This window comes from Vespula vulgaris, chromosome 3, assembly GCF_905475345.1.
Source record: "Vespula vulgaris chromosome 3, iyVesVulg1.1, whole genome shotgun sequence".
In the NCBI taxonomy this organism is placed as follows: Eukaryota; Metazoa; Arthropoda; class Insecta; order Hymenoptera; family Vespidae; genus Vespula; species Vespula vulgaris.
The window spans coordinates 10,695,084-10,721,472 of NC_066588.1; the positions used below are offsets into that span (position 1 = coordinate 10,695,084).

Genomic DNA, 26,389 nt, shown 5'->3' on the forward strand with positions numbered 1-26,389 from the left:
TTCATTAATAGCCATTTACATGTTTCCCGCACAGTACAAAGTGAGAAATTAAATTAATATTATGAATAAACAAAATGATTTTATATTAATTAACACGAACATCGTTCTAATTTCGATTTAATACGCGACGCATTATAGATTAATCTATAATTTTTAATGTTTTAATTAAACTTTAATTAAAAAATGTTTAGTTTACAAAAAATACATTTAAAAGATTTTTAAATGCTATAAAAATTATCAAAATTATTTCACACAGAGAGAGAGAGAGAGAGAGAGAGAGAGAGAGAGAGAGAGAGAGAGAGAGATGTATATATAAAATATCAAGAACGATTCAAAATATATGGGACGATTGTTATCAAATCGATTGAAAATTTATCCGAAGATTAATCGGATTAAACTTTTTATTACGATCGATAAGATCGCATTAATGTTTACAGCTCGGTCTTCGTTTTATTTGCAAAGTTATTGTTATCCTTCCTCGTCACACTTCGTCCTTGTTTGACAGTTTCTCTTTAGCGTGAAAATAACATTGTACTTATATGCACCGTCATCTGCTAGCTGTGCCCTTTCCAAAAGTAAACTTTCCGCTTGCGGCATTAAAACACGATCTTTATCGTTGACGTAGCCATGCTGTGTATAGCAAAATATGTAAGTATATCTATATATTCGCATAAGTATGAATGGAGGAACGCATTGTGTTGAACTTTTCTCTCTCTCTCTGTTTCTCTCTCTCTTCTCTCTCTCTCTCTCTCTCTCTCTCTCTCTCTCTCTCGTTCTCCCCTTAACCCTCTTTTTTGTCTCTCTTTCTCTTTCTCTCTCTTTTTCTCTGTTCTCTCTCTTTCTCTCTCCCTCTCTGTAGCAAGTTTCAAAGGATATTTTTATACGCTATGCATAGCGGACGTTCGTAACCTTGATCAATAGACAATATGCGTAGTTGTGAATACGATGTTATGTTTGCCAGTAGTAGAGTAAGCATACTACCAGCTAAAATACAAACGTTATGTTCTACGATACTAGGGAAAAGGAATCGATAAATACGAGCAACGGCTTTTTTTTTCTTTTTTTCTTTTCTTCCTTCTACCCCGGCTAATGGCTCTTTGAAACTCGTGTATGTATATAAATACTTAGTTACAAAGTGTTCGTAGATACATATATATATAGGTAATTTCGTAAAAAAGTTAAAAATTATGTCAAACTAGAAGAAATATTATACAATTCTACAACGATTATTTTTGAAGAAGTTAAAAAAGAATTTTTAAGAATGCACTTATGTAATCTTTTTTTTAGAATTAATTAGAGCACTCTGTATTCTATCATATATTTTTCCTATTTATTGGATAATCGTTTGTAATTACTTGTTTTTTTCTTTATGTTTGTGTGTTGTGTGTGTGTGTATTAAAATTTGTATCAAAGAGGTAAATTATTGTTGTAACATGATCAATAAAAAGTTATTTTTTTCTGTATAAATTTTTATGCAATGTATATATATATATATATATATATATATATATATATATATCGTAATAAAATATTAGTTTTGTAAACTACAGTGCACTTTATAATTTGGGTAATCAACTTTGATTTGTTGAATAAAACGTTCCTATGGTATTTTAAATTATATCAATGTAGCATTATTTTGCAAGTTGAGATTTGTTGGAAACTTTTTTCTTTTTCCTTGTTTCTATTTTACAAATTGACGCAATTTCGAAGAAAAAAATTATAAAGAATTATAATGGGAAATGGTATATCTTTTTAATCCTTCTCTAAAAATTAATTCCTTTATTTTATTTTCCTTTTTTTTCCATCGAAAAAATTCCATGTACAAATGAATATAATTTCGTATTATAAAATCCTGTAAAAAAAAGTATTTCAAGTCAAACGGATAAAAATTCATCGAGATATACGTGCGTTCAGATTAAAGTAATGCAATATCGGAAAAAATGCGGTTAAAGCTTAAAAGTAACATGACAACGATCGCCCACTTCCATGATGATTAATACAACTATATTATTAGTTCGAATTTCCATGTAATGATTTAAGGCTGGTTTTTATTCGATCAATATTTTTTAACATTTGATCAGTATTTTAAGTAAATAATCAATATTTATAATAAAATATCAATACGTAATATAAATGATTGATATTTAATTATTTATACTGATTACAATATATACATATATATATGATCATTTATTTTACAAAATACATATTATTAATTAACAAACAAAAATTGTTGACTTAAATAAATATATTATTGAGATTTGAAACATTGATACGAAAGAAAAAAAAATGATAATAATTTCGATTATTCCAAATCGTTACAGAGTCATTTCCACTTAATAACGTCTTTATTTACCATATGTCCTTCGATAGTAAAGACACGAATGATATAATATAGTTGATTATTATTATTCTTTTGCATATTATTCGCTGAATGAACATTGTCGCATTAGATATAGTCGGACATTTAAACACATCACATGCGCAACCTACCATGGAACGTTCAATTATACAAATTGGATATATGCAAATTGCGACTATATACTATGTATCCATGCATATATGTGGATATGTATGTATGTATTTGAAATACACTTTCCCTAACTGCTTCGATACGGTTACAAAATAGGATTTATTATTTAACCGTTGAAATGATAGGAAGTATGTTATCGTTGAATGGTACAGATCGGGACAAAGAAAGTCGTTAACGATAAATTCTTACGATTATCTATCCATCTATGTTCTCTATGACGTGTCTGTATTTGTGAATACCTATGTACTATTCTCACGTCCTCGTTTTATCTACGCGCTTGAACATGTATTATCCATTATACAATATTAGCGTTAATTGTATTCTTTGCAATTGATTTGTTATTTGTATATCTCCCTTTAAAGAGTGAATTTATTCAATCTGATGATAATTAAGAATTAAACGTTTATTTATAACAGCGAATAAATTTCAACTTTACGTCGATTTACGGTTTTAATAGAAAACCATAAAGTACCTACTTATACATACACACATATATTTTCTTCTTTACCACAGCAAAAATATTTTTCTCTAATTAGGATTACAGTTTGCGATATTTATATCGGGGAAATCATGATACACGTATCTTTTTTGAAAAATATTTATCGATTTTCATTGGTTAAATTACATGATATTTTCGTGGGGAATAAAAATACGCTCGAATAAACTGGTATAAAAATTATTTTATCCAGAAAGTATTGGTATATAAACCTATCAGGCGTTGAATAAAAAATTAAAAAAAATAAAAAAAAATAATATAAAATAAAATCAAAAACAACGATTTTGTTTCAGGTTCATGGTGGTATTGGTGTGCCTCATATTTAGCGTATTGTCAACGATAGATCAATACAGTAACTTTGCGAACGAAACTCTGTTTTGGATGGTAAGTGAATAAATGTAATAATTAGTCCTCGAGTATATTATCATTTTAAAATAAAAAGAAACTTCGAGTATATTATCACTTTATCCAGCTAATTATTATCCATAAGTTCGTATACTTTTTCTTTTCTTTTTCTTTTCTTTTTCTTTTTTTTTTCTTCTTTATTTTCAAAAGAAACCGGTCAAGGCTCGTCTACTTTAATATCAATCCGTCGTAATTGAATTGCAATATTTAAAAGAGGAATTTCCTCGATGGATCTTTCTTATTTTATATGCCGTGTCCCATATTTGAATTTAATGACTGGCTAATGGACGAGAGCGTTATTTAAAACGGATTCTTTTCAATTTTGCAAACTGTCACACTAGACGATAATCACTTTGTATGATATTAAATAATGAAAATGTTATATAAATAATTAAAGGTATTAATGAAAGAAGAAAAGGGTATGAGAATATAATAAATAAAAAGCATAGTGAACTTTTTCTTTTTTAATGTTATATTTTCAATCTGTCGTTAGTCAGTGCTTTTAATAAATTTAGAAGAGAATAAAAATGTGCTATAGTTTTGTGATAATAAAAATTATCTGATCTGTGTGTATGTGTGTATGTATGTATGTATATGTATATTTAAATTCAGCAGATCAATTTCATGCGTATTCATTATTTCGCGTAATTTTATTTAGAATAATTCATTACAAATTATAAGATTCTCAATGAAATAATTAAATATACTTCATATATAATTAATCGTATATTTTATAAATTTGAATTCCATAAATATCCTATATACATAATTTCTTTAAATATTTTCAGACTATGATTATTTTGTAAATAATTACATTTCAAGTTAATTATTATCTCTTTGTTAATATTTATTTATTACTTTTCATAATACTTCTGTGCAATGATTTATTATTCTTCGATATAGAGCATAACAAGATTTATTTATAATCTTAATAGATGAAAATTTTAATGTACATTCGTTGTTTTTTTTTATTTAGAATTAAATCTACCAACTAATTCTCTTCGTTGTGTAAATGAAAAAGGATTCATAATAAATTTCTATACTTCTTATTAATATTTAATCACGAATATAATTTCCATAAAAAAAAAATAGAATCTTTTAAATTTATTTATATGGAAAAAGAAAAAGAAACACAAAAGAAAGAAAATAAATCATCCTTTACTAAAAATTTCCATCTCATTTGGCGTCAAAAATCTTTCGTTAGATTTAATCTTAACGTTAGATTATTATGAGATGACTTAGATTTAATATACCGAGTATTATTAATTATTTCCTTGTCAGGAAATATGTTTGGTGGTGTTCTTTGGTGTGGAATACTTGGTCCGTCTTTGGAGTGCGGGTTGCAGATCAAAATACATGGGATGCTGCGGGCGGTTACGATTCATACGAAAACCGATTTGTATCATAGGTGAGTACTAAATGTAGATGAATCCTCTGTCGGTTTCTATATTCTGTCTGTCTCACTTACATTCAACTCTCTCTCCCTCTCTCTCTCTCTCTCTCTCTCTCTTTCTCCCCCTCTCCCTCTCCCTCTCCCTCTCCCTCTCCCTCTCCCACTACTTCTCCCTCTCTCTCTATCTATCTCTTTCTCTCTCTCTCTCTCTCTCTCTCTCTCTCGAGGCAAGCATCGTCGCATTGCGCATTGTCGTTCGAATCGAGTCGTTAGCATAGCATTCAACTAATCTGATATGTTCCCTGTCGTACATAAGTAAGTTCGACATAATGAGATCTCCATTCAGAGAAATATAGGAGTTCGACTCTCGGAACGTCGAAAATCAATTTGGAGCAAGGATCCACGAAATAGTATCTCTCTCTCTCTCCCTCTCTCTCTCTCTCTCTCTCTCTCTCTATCTATCTATCTATCTATCTATCTATCTATCTATCTATCCATCTATCCATCTATCCATCTATCTATCTATCTATCTATCTATCTATCTATCTATCTATCTATCTATCTATCTATCTATCTCTTTCATTACCGTTGAGATTAGGGAAAACGATTAGGTGGCCGGGTCAACGTTAATGCCAAAGAGATAATTATCTATGTTATCTACCGCGGAATGATGCCCGCAAGGTTTCTCTAATCATACACGTTACATGCATTATTGTTCTTTTTTTTTTCTTTTGTTAAAATTACAAAAGGAAGCAGCTTAATTTGCTTAACACGAGTCTGATTAACATTTAGAGAAAAAGAGATCGGCTCCAAGAGATTAAAATGAGCTCATAACCGAACGTAATTTTACTTAAATTTTGTTTTTCATTGGATTTCGAATTATCTTTTTTCTTTTTTTTTTTGCCTTAAGCTCTTTAAAACGATCAACAATTCATTTTTCGAATCGATTCATGGAAAAAAATTGTGTCGATGATAAAATAAATATTCTGACTGTTTCGCATACGGGATTGACTGGGAGAAATAGATGGATGGGGGAAGGAGAGGGGGTGGAAATATCAGGGAGAAAGAGAGAGAGAGAGAGCAATGACGTACATTGAACACAACGAAACAACCTCGAGATTCAAGAGGAAAATGAATGCTTCTCGCTTGTTAAACGGCTATTAATAATCAGGGTGGAATATTAATTGGATATACTGTGTGCTTGCTTCTATGTACACGTGCGTATTGATCGATAATACAACGATTTTGATTAATTAACTCGAAATATCTTGGAAACTAATCAATTCCATTTGCATGCATTCCTCTTGGTCTTTCTGTTTTACTCTCTTTTGAGATCAAAATGAAACCAGTTATTACGATTGCTCCGAGAGATTACTCGTTCGAAATTATTAAAGCGACGGTTATAAAGAAAATTTGACCGAATTTCGTATTCCTCTAATGGCAATACGGTAATTTACAATGGTATCTAATGGAAAATAATATTATGATTGAATATTGTACGTCTTCTTTTTCTCTTTCTTTTTTTTCTTCTTCTTCTTAACAATTTTAAGAATGGTTCTTTGTATTAATTCTTCTTTTTGTCTTTAATTCCGCAGATTTAATCGTTGTGGTGGCATCTATGGTGGTTCTTTCGGTGGGCAGCAACGGCCAGGTTTTCGCCACTTCCGCCATAAGGGGGATAAGATTTTTGCAAATACTGCGGATGCTCCATGTCGATCGTCAAGGTGGAACATGGCGACTTCTCGGATCAGTCGTCTTTATTCATCGCCAAGTGAGTAAAAGCCAAATGGATATTGAAAAAGGTAATAAAAAAAAAAGGAAACGAACCAAAGGATGCAGAAATATAATAGTCGTTTGTCATAATCGTTTTCAATTCGAAATTTAATTCGAATTTGTTACGCTTACTTTATGTTGTCCATTAACTTTTTTACTACCACGAGCGACTATAGTCACTCGTCACGAAATCTTTCTCACATACTGCAGCCGACTAAAGTCGCTCACCACGAAATCTTCCTCGCATATCACGACTGACTAACGTCGCTCGCCACGAAATCTTTTTTACGTACTACGGCCAACTAAAGCCGCTGGCCAAGAAATCGTTTTCACGTATCACGACCGATTAAAGTCACTCATCACAAAAATCAATGAAGAAAGATTAATGGAGGAATTAATTATTGAATGAAAAAAGTAAATATCGATTGAATTATAAGGGGACGGTCCATGATCGCCGGGAGAATTAAATTATGATCTATAATCTTGTGACATGGTAACCGATTCTGCGAGAGCGATCAGACGATCAAACTCGTGGTAATGAAAGGGTTAAACTACATGAAATATTAATATATCGGTACGTTTTAATTGTGTAACCACACAAATTTAATTATGTAACCACACTATTCTTGATATAACGATTAATTCTTAACATTATTCGTTGCAAGATATTGACTAAAAAAAAAACAAAAGGGAAAAAATAAAAGCAAAACAAAATTGTTTATTAAAGAAATGAAATTAATTGACTTGATTAAAAGAGAACAAAAAAGAGGCGAATAAGTTGATTAAAATGTTTTCGTTCGTTTCGATCTTTACTATGGTATATTGAGTTTGACCGTAACATTTTCGAACATGTTTTCTGGTGCATATACAAAGAAAAGATACCTCACGTATAAATTATCCTGTCCGTCGCAATTGCTCCCGGCAAGAAAGTGTAATGAGATAAGGAAAAGCGGAACCTCGACTTAATTTATTTCTATCGCGCGAACAAACACGAGACGTCGTTGTGATTCGGTAGAAAACGGCAGGAAGATAAATCGTTCCGTGCATTTTAATGATTTTCTTTCCTATTTCTATCCTTCTTATTACTCCAAACGCCGTCTTATCGACGAAAAGAACGATTCGATTTTCTCTCGAATTTCTATTATCTTTTTATTCCTCTCTTTTTCTTTTATTTTTCATTCCTCTTTCTTTTACAGGAGCTGATCACGACGCTATACATCGGGTTCCTAGGTCTTATTTTCAGCAGTTACTTCGTGTACCTTGCCGAAAAAGATGCTGTCGGGCCCGATGGAAAGACAGACTTTTCTAGCTACGCCGATGCGCTTTGGTGGGGTGTGGTATGTATTTAAAATATAAATAAAATAATAATTAGAACAACAATAATAACGATAAATAAAAAAATTTCAACAAATTTTAGATTAAAACATGCACTCGGCTTGTTTTTTATCAAAAAACAAGTTTCATATTCATTTAGATATAATAACAATAAAATAAAAGGTTATCGTATTAAAAATAATTAAAAAAAAAAAGAAAATACGGGAAAAAAAAGAATTTAAACAAACGTTGAGATTTGAAAGCAAATACGTTTGATTTGTACTTTATTTAATAATAATCTTTATATACATATTATTAACTATAGTAAAACAGAGAAACATATCATATTAAAAATAATAAAATACAAACAAAATATAAAATAAAATATGCGATATATAAATAGGGAAGAGGGAAAAGGAATAAGAAAAAAATTCTGTCTTCAACAATAAATTTTATTTCTCTAATTATTCTTTTTAATCGTATTTCAAATTTCGAATTGGCTGCGCGAGCATGTAGAGACGATCGATGTTGCATTTTCGCGTGAATGTTAAAGGAGAGAAAGTTCCATTTTCGCGTCTCTGTTCGTGGTCACGTCATCATGCATTAGAACGAAACAAACCAAATCCCTTTATATCGTGCTTGAAAGTTACCATATAATGCTCGGACTTGCGTCGAATACATATTGCGTACCAATTAATCCTCACCCGGTTGACTTTCAAAATTGAAACAAATTGCAATGATGTAATGTTTGTAATCGATTATTTGCAAATAATTGAATAATGTAAAAAAATAATACAAAGTATAATAATAATAATAGTAATAGTAATAATAATGATGAAAATGATGATGATGATGATGATGATGATAACGATGGTAACGATATTCGATTTAAATCATATTAACTCTTTTATACTATCGTATAAGTTTGAAGTCACGCAAATTTTATATTTATACTTCGTTGAGCCTTCGTTTCATTTTATCAAAACAAAATTAATTATCACTTTATATTAGAATTATTTCAATATAATTTATACTTCGTATAAATAAAATATACAGGATAGAACATTTAAATAGGAACATTTAAATGGCTCTGTTCTTTTTTTTTAAAAGTCTTTAAGACAAGATTATGCTCTTCGGAGATATTGAATATTTTTTATTAAAAAATAGTATTAACTCATATATATCAGAAAATTATATAATGTAAGAAATATTTTTATTTAAATATTACTAGGAGACTATCACTATCTTACTATTACTACTTATTCCCTACTAATTTTAATATAATATATTTTAATAGATGTGTACATGGTTTCTCTTAGCAATATTAAAATTAAAATATTTTATAAACTAATTTTTTACTGAAAAAAAACTGATTTTTTTCTTTTTTTATATATAAATAGATTAATATCTTTTTATACAAAATTACGAGAAGGATTAATTAATATAATAAAAAGTATATGATTCGATTATAAAAGAAAAAAAAATAGTAATTACTTCGAAATCTCTTTAAAAAATGATTTCTGAAAAAAATTATTTTATCAACTTTATATTTCGATATATATAATGATATATATTTTTATGTAGTATGATTTTGTCCAAAAGATTTTTTTCATAAAATCACGAATAACAGAGATATTTAAATGTTTCTGTTATTTGTAAAAATATGGAAAAAATGATCTTAAATGATTGTGGAAAAAACTTGAATAACATGGAGAGGGACATAACATAATTACTTTTTACATAGGTGTAGACGAAGAGAAGATTTCAATATTTTCTTTTTTTATTATTAAATGAAATATATTACACATACACCAACACACACATACATACACATGTATATCATATATAATATACACACACACTTGTATATTGTATATAAAATATATATTGTGTGTACGTATATATATATATGGTACATACATGTACACACACACGTATACACTGTATATTATCACTGTTGTGATTTTAGCTTGTAGTAATAAAATTCATTCAAGGTTATGGAAAATCATCAAATAAACATTATTATTATTTTCGAATACGTGGAACTGGGATATTATCATAATTGGACTTATTTGAGGAAATTGTCACTTTTATATATGAATAATCTTATTTTTACATAAAGATAAACACTATGGCAATGAATGATATTGTGTATATCATTATTCATTGATCGTTTAGATAAGTAACATCGTGATAATCAAGAGAGACGTTACTCTATAAATTTCATCCAATTCCATTTTTAAAACGTGGATTACGTGTGAATGAATTACGTGTTAGTTCTCTAAACTTAATCCCATTAGATTTCTTTCTCCATGATGACCTCGAAAATGTGATCTATCAAAAAATATCGATTACACCATGAAATATAAGACAATGAATTTTTGTAACATATTCTAAAATAAGTAGAAAAAAGATTGCAACTTGATATCAACACAGCGCCTTCGGATTTCTTCTTTAATATAAGAAAATGTATTTTATCATTGTAATTAATTTTTTAAATTACGCTTGATTGCAGAAATGTCACATTAGTGGCTATCATACGGTGATAAAAAAAATATGTATATAGTAACATATTTAAAAAAGAAAAAGAAAGAAATGACAAATGTGATCTCTACGTCTACACTCACGTAAAAAGTACATATATCGCATAATATCCTATTCGATACCATTCAAATTTTGTACATTGTAATATATTTCCGTATTATTACAATATAATATGGAAATATGTTAAGTCAATAAAGTTTTTAACCGATCTTTTGTGTGTGTGTAATATATATGTATGTGTGTGTGTATATATATATATTTATATTACACACATATTATATCATATTGTATCATTGTTGTGTAGGAACAAGAATTAATTGAATTATAGAGAAATAACAATTATTTGATAATTAACAATAATTAAATAAATAATGAAATTAAAAATCTTAAAGATGAATTAAAAAAATTATTTACTTCAATAACAGATAGATAGACAGATGGATAGATAGATAGATAGGTAAATAGATAAAGAGAAAGAAAGAAAGAAAGAAAAAGAGAACTGTTTTTTTTTTTAATCCGTTTCTCTTTGTTCGTAGATCACTGTAACCACGATTGGTTATGGTGATACTGTCCCACAAACCTGGATGGGAAAAATCGTGGCATCGTGTTTCAGCGTGTTCGCCATATCCTTCTTCGCACTTCCAGCCGTGAGTTAAGACAAAGAAAAGAATAAAAAAAACCTAGCAATAACAACAATACATATAAACATACAAGAATAGATTTATTTCGAGAAAAAATTTCAAAACAAATACACTCTCTCATATTTTATAATATTCAGATCATTACGTTCATTCTCCATTACGTTTTCCAGGGTATACTTGGCTCCGGCTTCGCATTGAAAGTTCAACAAAAACAACGGCAGAAACACTTCAATCGACAGATACCGGCCGCGGCTATGTTAATACAGTGTCTGTGGAGGTGTTATGCCGCCGATAAAGCAATAAACAGCGTCGCTACGTGGAACATTTATATAAAGGATCCAACGCCAGCAGGACAACCATCGACGCCATTGGGAAAGGTAAGAGGATATTATCGAGTTTCGTTGTTCCTACGAAGGAAGTGCCAGTAGCTCTTATATACTAGCTGTTGACTGTTGATGTTCTTAGATGCTTAACGATGTTCTTGAACGTTGTACGATCGACCCATCGTAATGCGCGATTATCAAACATTTATTTTATTATTATTATTATTATTATTATTATTATTATTATTATTATTGATTGATTGATTGATTGATTTATTGATTGGATCGTGAAAATATAAATAACAGGCCATTTCGAAATACTAAATTTTTTCAGTCGTTTTAATGTATCTCGATTTTGTACTTGATCGTCGTATCATTATATTTATTTGTAAATTTAATCAAACTTTCGTTATTTTCTTTTTCTTCTTTCTTTTCTATTTTTTTTTTTTTTTTTTTAGTTAACGACATCGACGATCTCGTTGGACAAATTTCTTTTTCTTAGCTTTTAACGTCCATTCTACGATCCGATCCGATCCGTTCTGTTCAGTTCTGTTCTGATTCGATTCGATTAATTCGACGATAATTTGGCAGTGGATGAATGCGAGCAAAGAATGTGAATTTCTGCTGTATGTTATTTTCTTTTTTTTTTGTAATGTTTTTTCGATGTGCCGTTCGATAACAAAGTATATACATATACATATATATTTGTTAAATATATATATATATATATGTGTGTGTGTGTGGATAAATATAAATATATATATATGTAGATATATATTTCGATTTAATTGTGTTGCTCGTTATTATTATAATTATTGATTATGTCCATGTTTTAATGCAGTTGAAGACGTGCTTTTTGGAAGCTTTGTATATTGGAGTATTTAAATTTTCACATACATTTATTTTTCTTCTTTTTTCTTTTTATTATTATTATTATTATTATTATTATTATTATTATTATCGTCATCATTATTATTATAATTCTCTTTTTTTTGTTTTCTTTTTAACAAAGATTGCGCTTCTCATATGATTTATCATCGTGCATAATTAATTATATTCGAATTCGATGAATTTGTTCACGTAATCCGGTCTCACGTTTTTATGTGCGATCTTTGTTATTGCTTATAGTTAAAATTTTCTGCGTTTTCTCATTTTATTTCTTTTCATTTCATTTCATTTTATTTCATTTCATTTCATTTTATTCTATTTTCATTTGATATTATTTCATAACATTTTTTTGGACGCATTGCTGCGAATCCCATTGTTTTGGAATGCAAAAGTATTTGAGATACTATCGATGAATGTATTATGCGCATACTTCATCATGCTGCTGGTCGTAGACGAGAAATTATATTGTCAATTATTATTATTGCTATTATTATTATTATTATTATTATTATTATTATTATTATTATTATTTCTATTATTTTTATTCTTTTATGAGCTCGTCATTTTTAACTCGACTCGATGAAGTATAATTAGGAATTTATTAAATTCGATGGATTTAACGTTTTTTTTTTTGAACGTCTTTTTTTTTCTTTCTTTCTTTTTCTTTTTTTTTTTTTTTAATTACTTACAAATAATTGCTGCTTGAAAAAGTCAATACCCCGTTTGTTTTAATTCGCTTTTTATAATTAAACGCACGAACGGATGCGTTTCTATTTTTCCAAGAGATGAAACTTGTCATCGTTGTAAATAACTGTTTGCCTCGATCAAAATGAAACTGAATTTGATATCCGCCGTGTCATGAGGTTCGATACGATGACCTTAACGTCTGCATAAATTGAGATTATTCTCTTCTTGTCTTTCTTTTTTTTTCCAATTAACATTCGATTAAAACGGTCTAAGAAAAATTTAACAATATGTACGTATAATAATAATAATAACAACAATCTCCATCATGTAAATTTATGTTATAAACAATGAGAGACAGAGCAGAACGTCGAATAGATCCGGCAGAACATCGATATATTTCATGGACATTAACGAATCGAGCGACGTCCAATTAACTGGCACATATCTCCAATAAAGTACAAGAATATAAGTACATACATTTGCCAATAAATACGGCATGATTTCATTTTTTTTCTTTTTTTTTTGCACGGATACCATGAGAGACACGTACTATAATATTATTACGTAATGATTCTTTCGTTGCATCTGCTGCCAAAATTTAGAAACGTTTACCGTGCGATAAAGTTTATTAAATTAACCTATTTAAAATATGATCAGTATTCATAACTGCAACGACGATGATTAAATGGTTCCTGATATATTTCAGTTGATTTGTGTAAAGAAGATGGTATGTAAATGGTTTAGATTTATTTCATATTTTTACTCTTTTGCATGTTTATTTTTTCTTTCTATTTTATATATTATATACATATATAACGTACATGCATATACATATACATATCTATACATAATGTATATACATATACATATATATGTATGTATGTATACATACATACGTATACATGTGTACATATATGATATTATATGCATATATATACGATATAATCACGTTTTATAACACGCTCGAATTTTTCTTCGTATTTATATCTATAAATCACATAGTTATCACGAACATCCTCGATTTTATGCGGTCGGATCTCTTAATGAAAATACTTCGAAATTATGTATCAAATCGTGTTAATTGAAAAAAAGAAAAACTAGAAAAATGTGTCACGAATTTTTAGAATTTATTTATTTTTATTTGTTTTCCTTTTGCTCAACGAAATTAACAAAAGCTCGGTTAACTTTATTCCTCGAAGTACGACGAAGTTACAGCTGATGCAACACTTTTCTATCCGCACTTTGTGCATCAGCCCCGTTCCAATTAATAAAGTGTACGCTTTTATAAAAAGAAAAAAAAAAGAGAGAGAAAAGAAAAAAAGAGACCCGATTACTCGTGCGTGGTTTAATTTCCGATGAACGACCGCGACCGATCGCGGAAAAGAGAATTCTCGTGAAAATTTATCGAGAGGAAAAAATGTTGGGTGGGGGGAAAATGGAGGGAGGGTGGTTGGGTGCGGTGAAGTCATAATCGATCGAACAAAAATTTTTCACGTTTATCGCGGCTGTACATACATGCGCCCTCATAATAATTTGTGCACCTTTAAAGCTTAGTGTGATCGTTTGTTGTATCACATATCGATGTTGTGCTTTTTTTCATGTAAAAAAAAAATAGATAAATACTACAACAAAAAAATAAACTGGGAATGGGAGGGATGAACGACAAAGATTATTTTTTTCTTTCTTTCTTCAAATGAGCAAAAAATTATATATATATATATATATATATATATATATATATATATATATATATTATACAAATTTATATGTATAATATATTTTATATATGATATATATATTAATTTATATAATATATTAGATTATCTACAATAAGTGATATTGGAATTTTTAGTAATTTATATTTAAGAAAAACAACACTCATATTTTTTTCTTTTTTACTATTAATTATTTTTTAATGAAAAATAAATCTTTCAATGTATTTAATAATGTAAAATTAAAAAACTTTTTTTTATCATTAATTATTTTTCATTACTTATATTATATATAAATAATAGTTTATAGAGTAAAAAATATTAGGGTTTAACGCAATATTTATTAAAAATTCGGAGTTTATTCATTAGCCAACTCAACAAGTTATAATAGAATGCATATATAGGTGTATGCGAACGAGCGCCTAATATAATACAAATAATATAAAAATAACATAGAATAAAGATTATATACGTAAATAATTATGAGATTCTCAAGAGCTAACTAATTTTATTTCGACAAATCTATGTCTTACAACATATAGATGTAAGCGATAAATATAGAAGAAATCGATAAATAAATAGTACAAACAAATAATACATATCTAGAATATGAAAATGTTGAAACGGTATTAAAAGATTGAAAATAAATTTTTATCGTTCGTCCCTGAAGATATTCGTGAGTGTATAAAAATGGTGAGGGATATAGTTTGGTCAGAATGATCGTAACATTTTTCTCTAATTGTTTGCATGATATTATATTGCTAACAGAAACGTATTCGGCATGTATATATATATTTCTAAATATATATGTGTGTGTATGTGTATGTGTGTGTTGGTTATATGTTTATATGCTTTTTTTCTTTTTTATTATTTGCATTAGCTTCCAAGCGTAATAGCTTTCCTCCACGTATTTCTCAAGCACATCCGGCGCTTTAGGGATTTTACGCTCGTCGCGTTACGTGAAATTTTACATTTATCTCTTTTCTTCTGATTGCTTATATTCTCTTTTTTCCTTTTTTTACTTTTCTATTCGTTTTTTTTTTATTTTTCTTTTTTTCAATACTTCTTTTTTTATTTTACGGTATAATTTCACTCGTTTAACGTCGTTACAATGCTCGTTCTCGTCAAATACGAGAAACGTTACGTATCTGATGCATAAGTGATACAAAACTCGACGTTCTCGATTAGTTTTGCTTTTCCAACGAGTTTCCCAATGTCAAATTGTTTACTCGGTAAATCAGTTATTACAGATTTACGCGAGAAACGCGAAACACGAAATGCAAAACGCGTACGACCATTAATATTCATTTAGATTCTAAAAGTAAGTTTTCCAAGTTTCTTCGATCAATTTTTAAGGTAACGTTCAAACAACGAACAGTACATATATATGCATACAATTTACGAACGAACATATTCTTTGCATATCCGACATAAAGTATATTTTGATTGGCTCTTTTCTTTTTTTTTCGAGTTTTTCCGTCGATAAAAAAAAGATAAAAATTTCGATCGAGCGTAAAATCCGCGATTTATTCGTTCGAGGGGAAAAAATGGACATAACAGAGAGAAAAGAAAGGAGATATACACACCAAGAGAGAAAAAGAGAAAGAGAAAGAGAAAGAGAGAGAAAAAGAAAGAGAGATAAAAAAAGAAAAGAAACCTTCAAGCTTCTTCTCCTCCTCCTCCTCCTCCTCTTCTTTGGTATCCCGGTGCTAATATCAGAGAGAGAGAGAGAGAGAGAGAGAGAGAGAGAGACAGAGAGAGACAGACGGACAGACAGAAAGAGATGAAAAAGAGAAAAAGAAAGAGCCGGTGCTCACTTGTAGGGATAGTGCATGTTGTGTTCGACGTGTGTTGTAATGGGAGGGCACCGGGGGTTCAGTCTCTGATGATCCAGGTGGCAAAGAAGGCGAGCGTACTGAAGAGACGGAAATCTCGTAACCGGATGGACGTCCAACAACAGCAACAGCAGCAGCAATCTTTACCACCAGTTACGATATCCGGTAGTATATCGGCCAGTGGCGGCGGTGCTACTGCATCTCAAACCGACAATCAGCGTCTCGAGAACGAAGGAGATGTTGTATTTTATATGGAGGAACCCAAAGCGGGTACTCCTAATCGTGCCAGACGTGACAATCGGTGAGTCCATCTTTTTTAATTTTTTTCACTTTTCTTTTCTTTTCTTTTCCTTATCTTCTTATTTTAATACTCCGAAACTTCGCTCGTTATTTCGAAAATGTGTTACTAAGTAACGTTAATATAATCGCTAAAGTCCTTATTACTTATTTATTATAATACTCTCGTTGATCATTAGATAATCATTAGAAGGTTCATTATTGATGTTGTTAAAGAGAAATGGAAGACCCGGAAGATTAGCTTGGAAAATTATGGTCCGTAAAAACAGGCGAAAGGATTGGTTAATCGATCCTAACTATGTTTTATATCCTTTTTATATAAAGAAGATAACATATAACGTTATTGATATTTTTTTTTTATGTTTCAACGTAAAAATTTTTCTATTGTCGTTTTGATGGACAATAAATGCCTTTTTTTTACTCGATTTATCGTTAACGAATTTTTTATCCCGTTACATAGTTAATTGATCTACAACCAAGATCGTTGAATATATCATCTTTTTTTTTATTTTTCCGTTTTCTCGTTCGACTCGATTCTTCAAAAATTAAGATTCCGTCAAGTAGCTGATTCAGCGCAAACGTAGACACGTCCTTACGACGTTGAATTTCAAATAGATGTAAAACGAGCGAGTAAATATAGTGATACGGGTGGTAGATAAGAAAAGATAAAAAGATGGGGGAGGCAAAAAAAGGGAGAGAAAATGGTTGATACACAGCAAAAATAAATGAATCTTCTCGAACGTACTTGCGAGTGCAACGTTTGCGTTAACGGTTTATCTTTGTCTAAGTCTTTTCATCCATTCTCTCTTTCTCTCTCTTTCTCTCTCTCTCTCTCTCTCTCTCTTTCTCTCTTCCCCTTTATTTCTCTCTCGTTATCTCTTTGTCTTCAACCCTCAGTCTCAGTCAAAAAGAGATCTAAAAAACTTCAAAGGATTGAAAATGTAAGACGAGATATAAGGCGTAGTATCAAACGAATTGTTTTCTTTTTCAACGTACAACACATCTATTTTCTTTTCACTTTTTCTTCCAGTTTTCATAGAAAACTTTTATCCCACATAGTATATTTATAGATTATCAAATTATAAACTACTTGCCACTTGTTTTATTATAACGTGCCACTAATTCAAATTCTGATGTGGCTAACCCATTGTCAGTTTTATTTCATCCTTCACTGAAAACAGGTTTTGTTTGACGTTATCTATATACACACATACATATATATATGTGTGTATGTATGCATATATATATATATATAGATACCTACTATGTGTATTCAGTAACATAATTGGTGAGACCAGCACCCAACACTGATGATAAAAGCTTTGTCCCTTAGGCTCTATCAGTAACATCAAACTGACCCGTTTCGTTCGTATAGTAGCTAGTTCTCGTAAATTGTTGTCCGGAATAACGTTACCGTTAGTCCGACGAGTTTGCGGAGGCTGTGAGCAATGACCATTTATCATGCAGGAAACGTTTAAATATTTACTTCGATCTACCACAAATTAGGTACGATAAAGAGAGGATCATAGCAAACGTGCAACGCGTAATGTCCATAGTTTCGCCAAAATTGAATCCATTTGTTCTTTCTCTTCCTCTCCCTCCCCCTCAACCCCTCTCTCTTTCTCTATTTCTCTTTGTTTCTTCTTTCATACATCATTCCTACTTCTTTCCCAAGGGTGACCGCAAGGGTGAAAAAAATGAAAAAAAAAAGAGGAAGATTGGAAAGGTAGAAAGGTCTGATTCGCGTGTAAGAAGGAATAAAATTAATGGACATTAATTTATAAATCGTATATAGGATCGCTGATGCTCATACTTGATATTTCTCGCTCCATCAAAATTCCTATAATTTTTTATCACGATATTATTAAATGTTGATTGTAAATGCGATACTTATACGTATAATGGAAATTCATGTAGATATTATCATTAGCTTTTATATATATATATATACACATGCATATATAATATACATATCTAAAAGAATTCTAAGAAAAAGAAGAAAAAAATATTTCATGATATTGAACATTCTCTTTTCTTATTCTTTTTCTAAATCAGTACATAAAAAATTATTTAAAATTACGATTGTAACTGTTGCTATAATTGGTGAATTCGAACCGAATGCATTTTGCGAGTTAAATTTACTCCCTTCTGTATTGTTTTTCAATGAGAACTTTTCATTAAGTTTTATTTCTACCTCGTTTCAATATTACATTTTATTAATACAAATACATTCTATTCGTTCTTTATCATACATCATTTTATTTATTTTGGAACTCTAGAGAAAGTATTTTTGTGATTGGTCAATATAAAATATTTTTAAAGAAATTTGTAAAATTCGATATTTTTCATCAAAATTTCTCTCTCTCTCTCTCTCTCTCTCTCTCTTTCTGTCTGTCTCTTTCTCTCTTCCTCTTTCATTAGAGGACGAAACGGACAGTATAATCTCGATATAGATATATGAACAATTCGAGAAACTCGTCATGACAGATGTGTCAGCCATGCGAGGAGTACTTTCTCTAGAGCGACTTCGAATATCGAGGAGAACTAGTTTCGAGTTTGTTAGTATGAGTAGCGTGTTTCCGATTGGCAGGGGGAGCCTCTTTACTTCCCAGACAAGTTCGGTGACTGAGGCCACCAGCGATGAAATTGACATTGACATCGAGGAACCGCAAAGGGTCACAACGTAAGTAAATACATATACATATACATACATATATATACATATATATATATATATATACACATATATATATATGTATATATATCTATATCATTTGATTATTTCAGTAAAATCTTTTCAAGTTAGAAAATGTAGAAATGAATTTAACACAAGACAAATATACACACACATCTAGTATCTATAGATACGAGAAAACATAGTACAAATAAAGCGAAAAATTGAATTACTTTCCTTTTTGCAAAACATCTTTAATATTAATTCGTTAATTAATGAAGATTATGTTCTCGTTTTTTCCTTTTTTCGTTTTTCTTTTTTATACAATTTCGAATATATAGATAATAATAATTTTATTTATAAATATATAGATATGAAATTATTGCTTGGATTAGAATAAAAATAATTTATTTATTAGACCAATTTTAAAAAGAGATTTAAAAAAATTGGGAGAGAGCGAGAGAGAGAGAGAGAGAAAATTAGCTTTCTATCTCGAAATTTATCGTAAAAAATAGAACGATAGAGGCGAGCTCGATAATGAAGCTTTCGACTAATCGATCTACGATTATAGCCGAGGACTGTCCTGTATCCGTCGGCTATCGTCCTTGGCAGTCAAGAATATCCAAGCTCGAAATATGTAGCTACTCTTGAATAATACGTCATTTCACCAGTTAACATCTCTCTCTCTCTCTCTCTCTCTCTCTCTCGCTCTCTCTGTCTATCTATCTGTCTGTCTGTCTATTTGCTTGTCTGTCTGTCTCTCTGACTCTCCTTCTTATTCTCTTGGTCGCCTAGATATCTTTTTCAAGATCGGTGAGATCAGAGATGTCTGGTAGTTCCTGAGTTGACGATACGATTAATCGATTGATTATCGAGATAAATTTGGCAATGACATTTCGTGTTTTATTTATTCTCTTTTATTTTTCGTTTTTTCTTTTTCCTTTTTTAGAACTGTATAAAATACAGTCATACACACACACACAGGCATATATCAATATAACGATAGATGAAAAGAGAGAAACGTTACCTCGCGCTAGTTCGTACAAAAGCCACTCTCTCTCTCTCTCTCTCTCTCTCTCTCTCTCTCTTTCTCTCTTTCTCTATCTTTCTCTATCTTTCTCTATCTCTTTCTTTCTCTTCTTTCTAGTCATTCGCACCAAACGCGTAAGTGCTTTTTTCACCGCTCCATTACTTTACAGTACCGGCCTACATTCTCTTTCTTGTATAGATAGTAGAACTCGTTTGCACAAAGATTCACGCAACAGCAACAGCAACAGCAACAGCAGCAACAGCAACAACACAGCAACAGCAGCAGCGTCAACTGGACCACAATTTCATCTTCTCTCTGTCTCTCTCTCTCTCTCTCTCTCTCTCTTCCTCTCTTTCTCTCTCTCTCTCTTTCTTTCTTTCTTTCTTATCTCTTCTCTATTTTCTCTTTTCTTCTGCTTCCTTTTTCCCCTTTTTATATTTTTCTTTTTGGTAACCGATTCTCCACAAACGCATTTTACTTCTTTACATATTTACGAATACGACAACACAAGAATAAATCCTTACCGCTTAAATATTTCACTGAGATACTGGGAAGAAGAACGTATGTACATACGTATATCCTTTGTAGCTTTGCTACTGTTACTACTACTACTAGTATTACTACTATACTGCTGCTGTGGCTGTTGCTGTTGTTATTGCTGTTGCTGCTACTACTCCTGCTGCTCCTGTTGCTATTGCTATTGCTATTGCTACTGGGTCGATTAAGCCTTTTCACGTTTTTTCCAATACCAGTCTAAACTAAATAGAAGTTTAAACGTGAATAATCCTACTATGTTTGGTATTCAAGAAGAAGCGAAATTAGATTACGTGGATTAACTGCGTGTTTCCTCTTTTCTTCTTTCTTTCTCTATCTCTCTGTATCTCTCTGTTTATATCTTTTTTTTATTTCATTCCTATTTCTTTCTTTTTCATCAAGAACGATATTGAAAAGAAATCACAAGATCATCGTTCCTTCAAGTAATAAAATCATGTTAATTTTATATCTTATTTAACAAAAACGGAAGAATTGTTGGTTTCTTTTTCTTTCTCTTCTCTCTCTCTCTCTCTTTCTCTCTTATTTTCTTGCTCTTTCTTTTTCTTTTCTCTCTCACTCTCTCTTTCTCTGTCTCTCTTTCCCACTTTCCATTAAGAGGGGAACGTCTAAGCATTCTCGAAATGTAAACACTCAAAGAAAAGCCACTCTTCTCGAGGATATTCTTCGATGAATGAATACACTTCCAGAAGAAGAGCATAGTGAGAGTATGTCGGTCGGTCGTTCTACTTACGGCGAGAAGTAAAGGCTAAACTCCTCTCTCTATACGAGTATATGTGCATATGGGCTTATCTGTTCATATATATATTATATATATATATATATATATATATATATATATATATTCTAAATGTACCTATATGTATATATACAAACATATATATATAGGTACATGTACAATATGTACACAGGTAGTCTGTGTGCCGAAAAATCTCAGACGGCTCGTCGTTGAGTCTTACCACTTACGAAGGCTATGAAAGAGAATCAAACTCGCCGATAAAAAATTTATCTACTGCGCTCCTTTTGAACCGTTTCATATAGTATGTATGTATTTACTCACGAACACACACATATTTTGAAGGTATTCAGTTTAATCCGCTCGAATCATTCCGATAAAAACTACTTTCTTTTTTTCTACTTTTCTGTTTTTTCTTTCTTTTCTGGCTTCTTTCTCTTTTTTCTTCTTTTTTTTTTACATTTGTCGCGATTATCTCGATTTTCTGTGAACATTTATCACGGTGCAATAGAAGTCGAAGTTTTTCATCATCAATTTGAGGGGAGAACTTACGAGTAAAGTGATTTATCATGTTAGGATGTTGGTACGTTTGGTGGGATTCTTTTTCTTCCTTTCTTTTTTCTTTCTTTTTACTTTTTCTTTTTCTTTTTTTTTTTGTCGATTTGAGGCACATCTCTTTAGAGAGGAAAAAGGCTTTTCGACACATATATATGAGGCACATATACGCACACACAATAAATCATCTTCTCTTCTATCATCGGGTCGTTCATGCAGCAGCGTTACGAATCGATCCGATTCTGAATTGAAATCGATCTTCCTACCTCTCGTACGATTGAATTTCAGGCTTACCGAGGCGCACAGAAATGCCATAAGGGCGATCAGAAAGATCAAATATTTCGTCGCCCGACGAAAATTTCAGCAAGCGCGAAAGCCGTACGACGTGCGAGATGTCATCGAGCAATACAGTCAAGGTCATCTCAACATGATGGTGCGAATCAAGGTGAGACTTATCTTTCTTTCTCTTTATTTATCTATCTTTCTCTCTCGCGAATATTTCTTTCTTTCTCTTTTTTTTTCTTTTTGTTTTTTTCTTCTTCCCTTTTCTATCCCTCGCTATTTGTCAGAGACGCAGCTTGGAGCTCTCCTCGTGGTTTTTTAGGAAACCTTACGGAAGTGAAACGTTTTAAAGAGGATACTTCGTTGCAGGACGATTAAAGAATGGAAAGCTGCGTGTTTTGACATTTAAAAAATTAAATTATTTGTCGCGAATGAATATATCGATTATATTTCACGCGTCTTTTGTTTTCTTTCTTTTTCTTTTTTCTTTTTTCTTTTTTCTTTTTTTTTCCTGTTTCTTTTTTTTCTTTCTAATTCAAATACATTCATTAGAAGACGGTCCGTATGATGAACCGATAAATTTCAATTTTTTACTATGCTTAACATTAAACTTTTCTTTTTTCTTGTTTAACTCACGAAGATGATTCAGGAATTGAGAATAATATTACATTATTATATAGTACATAATAAAAGTATACATAATATGTAATAAAGTATATAACATAATAATATAATATTATATTATATACTCTAATTTATTAATTTGCAAATTTTACAAATTCTTCGGGTAAATAAATATTTTCATACCGCGTTCTCGAGTTAATAAAAAAGGAAATTGACAAGAAATCGCTAAATAAAAAACGGCGCATCTTCACCGAGCAAATTTTATCACTTCTTCTTCAAATAAATCACTGGGATGATGAATTCCCTCTTTCTCTCTTTCTGTCTCTCTCCTTCTCTTTCTTTCTCCCTTTCTCTCTCTTTTTCTCTTTCTTTCTGTTTCACTCTTACCTGATTAAAGTCTATGCATAAAAATGGAAAGAAAGTAGCGCTTGTGCCGAAAGATAAAGCGGCGTCAATCACGTCGGCTGCTCTTATCGAACAGGACGACCTTTTCCTTCTTGAACAGAATAGAGTAAAGGAGGAAGAAGAAGAAGACGAAGAAGACGAAGTTTCGATAGACGTCGCGAGCGAGAACGAGGAGGCTTTATTGTGTATCAAGAAAATCGATAATATCCTTAAGCCCTTATACCGAGTTACATAGAGCATTCGGGTACAAGCAAATCCCACCGTTATACATGATGGTATTACACGAAGAGCTTTCACTCGTAATACGTTGTATTATTTCCATTTAATCGAGACAGACGAAGAAAAGATAAAGAGCCTAATATTTATTATTGCAATGATTACTGTCTTATAATTTCAAACGTTAATTATTTTATAAATAGTCGTCTCGTGGCGAGGCGTGATTTATTGAACGTAATAAGAAAAGAAAGCGGAATAAATAAGATGAAAAAAAAACTCGAAAGAAAAAACGAAGATGAAGAAGAAGAAAACGACCATTTTTCTTCTTCCTTACCTTTATTTAAATTCGAGACATTTCAAATTTGTTCCGGATTCGATTTGTTCAATCTAAACTCAGGAACGATAAATCGAACTCGACGGCGAGAACACGAAGCGTTCCGACGTGTTCGATTTTCAATCGTGCCAGTACCGACAAGCGTTAGAAATGAAATGGCCAGCTCGTTGACGTTCCTAAAGAAGTAAAATTTACCGTGCACTCAATATAGATTGTTCCTATTGTTTGCTTTTGATGCGATATAAAAAGAAAGATTGACACGTAGCAGCGAGAATGATAAAGAGAAAGACATTAATTATTTTTTACAGAAATATATAAAACTATAATATGAAAAGAAAGCAACAAAAAAATATCCATTGTAACGAACAAAACAAATAATAAATAAGTAGTAAATAAAAATACAAGAAAACGATTCGATCGGATTAGTAGCAGTAAAAATAGGACATTAAAATAGGAAAAAAGAAAAAAAATAAAATAGATAAAAGGAAAATTAAATATAGTAATAGAAGGAAAATATGTAAGAAATATAACATAGGTATATTATAACGCAGACGTTAGAGGTAAATATAATAATATTATTTAGAATTAACGAACTATCTAACGGATGAAGTTTCAGAAATAAACTTTAGAGAAAAAAATTTAATGATAAAATATTATATGAGTGTATGTAAAGAGAAAACTCTATTAATACTTTTTTCTTTGTTTTTTTTTGTTATATTTTTTTACATTAAGGTGTGTGTGTGTGTGTGTGTAAATGTAATTTTTTTCTTAACGCATATTTATTTAAAAATACGAGATTCTTTAAAAATACGAGAAAGAGAGAGAGAGAGAGAGAAATAGAGGTAGAAATAGAGGAAGAAAAATAGAATAGAGAGAAATACAGACAGAGAGAAAAAGAAAGAAAGAGGAAGAGAAAGAAAGAGATAGATAGATAGATAGAGAGAGAGAGAGAGAGAGAGAGAGAGAGAGAGAGAGAGAGAGAGAGAGAGAGAGCATTCAAACCCGTCTACCATTGTTCACAGGAGTTACAGAGGAGATTGGATCAGACCCTGGGTAAGCCAGGCAGCTACCTGGCAGGCATCGACCGGGCTGGCAACGTGAAACCCATGACGATCGGCGCGCGCCTTTATCGAGTCGAGCAGCAGGTGAATTATAAAAATTTCCTTCTTTCCTTCCTTCCTTCCTTTTTTCTGTCCTTCTTTCCTTCCATCTTCCTTTCTTTTTTTTCATTTTTTCTTTTTTATTCTTTTCCCCAATTCTATTATCGTTTTCTTTTCATTCATTTATTATTTTCTTTATTTATTCAATTTCTCTTACTCTTACGAGTTATGAGTAATGAGTATTCATCCAGGCTTTTGGATATACCAAAAGAGAAGTTAGAGGGAGAGAGAGAGAGAGAGAATGATGTACGTCCATCCATCTTGATTCCAACAATTTCCCAGTAGAATTCTCGAAGGTCCTCGTTAATGTTCTCCCCTACCATGACGAAAGTTACACGCCCGTAGAAGCTTTCCGTTAATTACGACGCCAATCCTTTCCAACGTTTCGTCCCTCTTCCACTTCATTTTCGATCCCCTCCAAAAAGTCGTTGGTTCGTTGGTTCGTTCGGTTGTTCATTCGTCCTTTGTGAGAACTTTTAATCGAGCAAGGACAATGCTCGACACGTAGGAACGATCCACCTCTCTTAGTATTATATCTACATTCTTCTCTTCTCTATTAATTATTCAGATTCTTTCTGAACGAGCTAATACTTTTGGGACATATCTATCTTAAAATCAATCTTAATAATTTATACTTCATATATATACATACATACATACGTACATATATATATATATATATATATATATATATATATATATATTTAATCCTTAGGTAGTACCATAAAGTCAAGAATAATAAATTCGTATCATTTTAAGATCTTTTTGGACGTGAAAAGTCACATTAATTTCAACTAAGTCCTGATTTTATAACTTCAAATAAAAATAAAAATAGAAATAATAATAATAATAATAATAATAACAAATATTCTTTCCAAAATTGAGTTTTCAAGGTGCTTTTGATATCGTCTAATATTTAATCTAATATTTTAATTTATATTATAGCCGAAACAAATGTAAACATTCTCAAAAAGTTCTAA

General features: G+C 30.8%; 1 protein-coding gene across 8 annotated transcripts in view; it reads left to right on the plus strand.

The window, feature by feature from the left end:
• LOC127062196 (potassium voltage-gated channel subfamily KQT member 1) overlaps positions 1-26,389 on the plus strand; it is a 60,376-nt gene that overhangs the window by 22,683 nt on the left and 11,304 nt on the right. For 4 of the 8 annotated variants that reach the window (XM_050989956.1, XM_050989959.1, XM_050989957.1 and 1 more), the window contains exons 4-14: positions 3,323-3,413; positions 4,716-4,842; positions 6,423-6,598; positions 7,797-7,937; positions 10,995-11,105; positions 11,270-11,476; positions 13,704-13,724; positions 16,589-16,845; positions 19,414-19,524; positions 22,677-22,833; positions 25,272-25,394. In XM_050989956.1, coding sequence (XP_050845913.1) covers positions 3,323-3,413; positions 4,716-4,842; positions 6,423-6,598; positions 7,797-7,937; positions 10,995-11,105; positions 11,270-11,476; positions 13,704-13,724; positions 16,589-16,845; positions 19,414-19,524; positions 22,677-22,833; positions 25,272-25,394 — 1,522 coding nt within the window. Of the gene's footprint in view, positions 1-3,322; positions 3,414-4,715; positions 4,843-6,422; positions 6,599-7,796; positions 7,938-10,994; positions 11,106-11,269; positions 11,477-13,703; positions 13,725-16,588; positions 16,846-17,057; positions 18,797-19,413; positions 19,525-22,676; positions 22,834-25,271; positions 25,395-26,389 lie in introns of those variants that run through there. The other 4 variants (XM_050989960.1, XM_050989962.1, XM_050989961.1 and 1 more) reach the window with 4 other exon arrangements.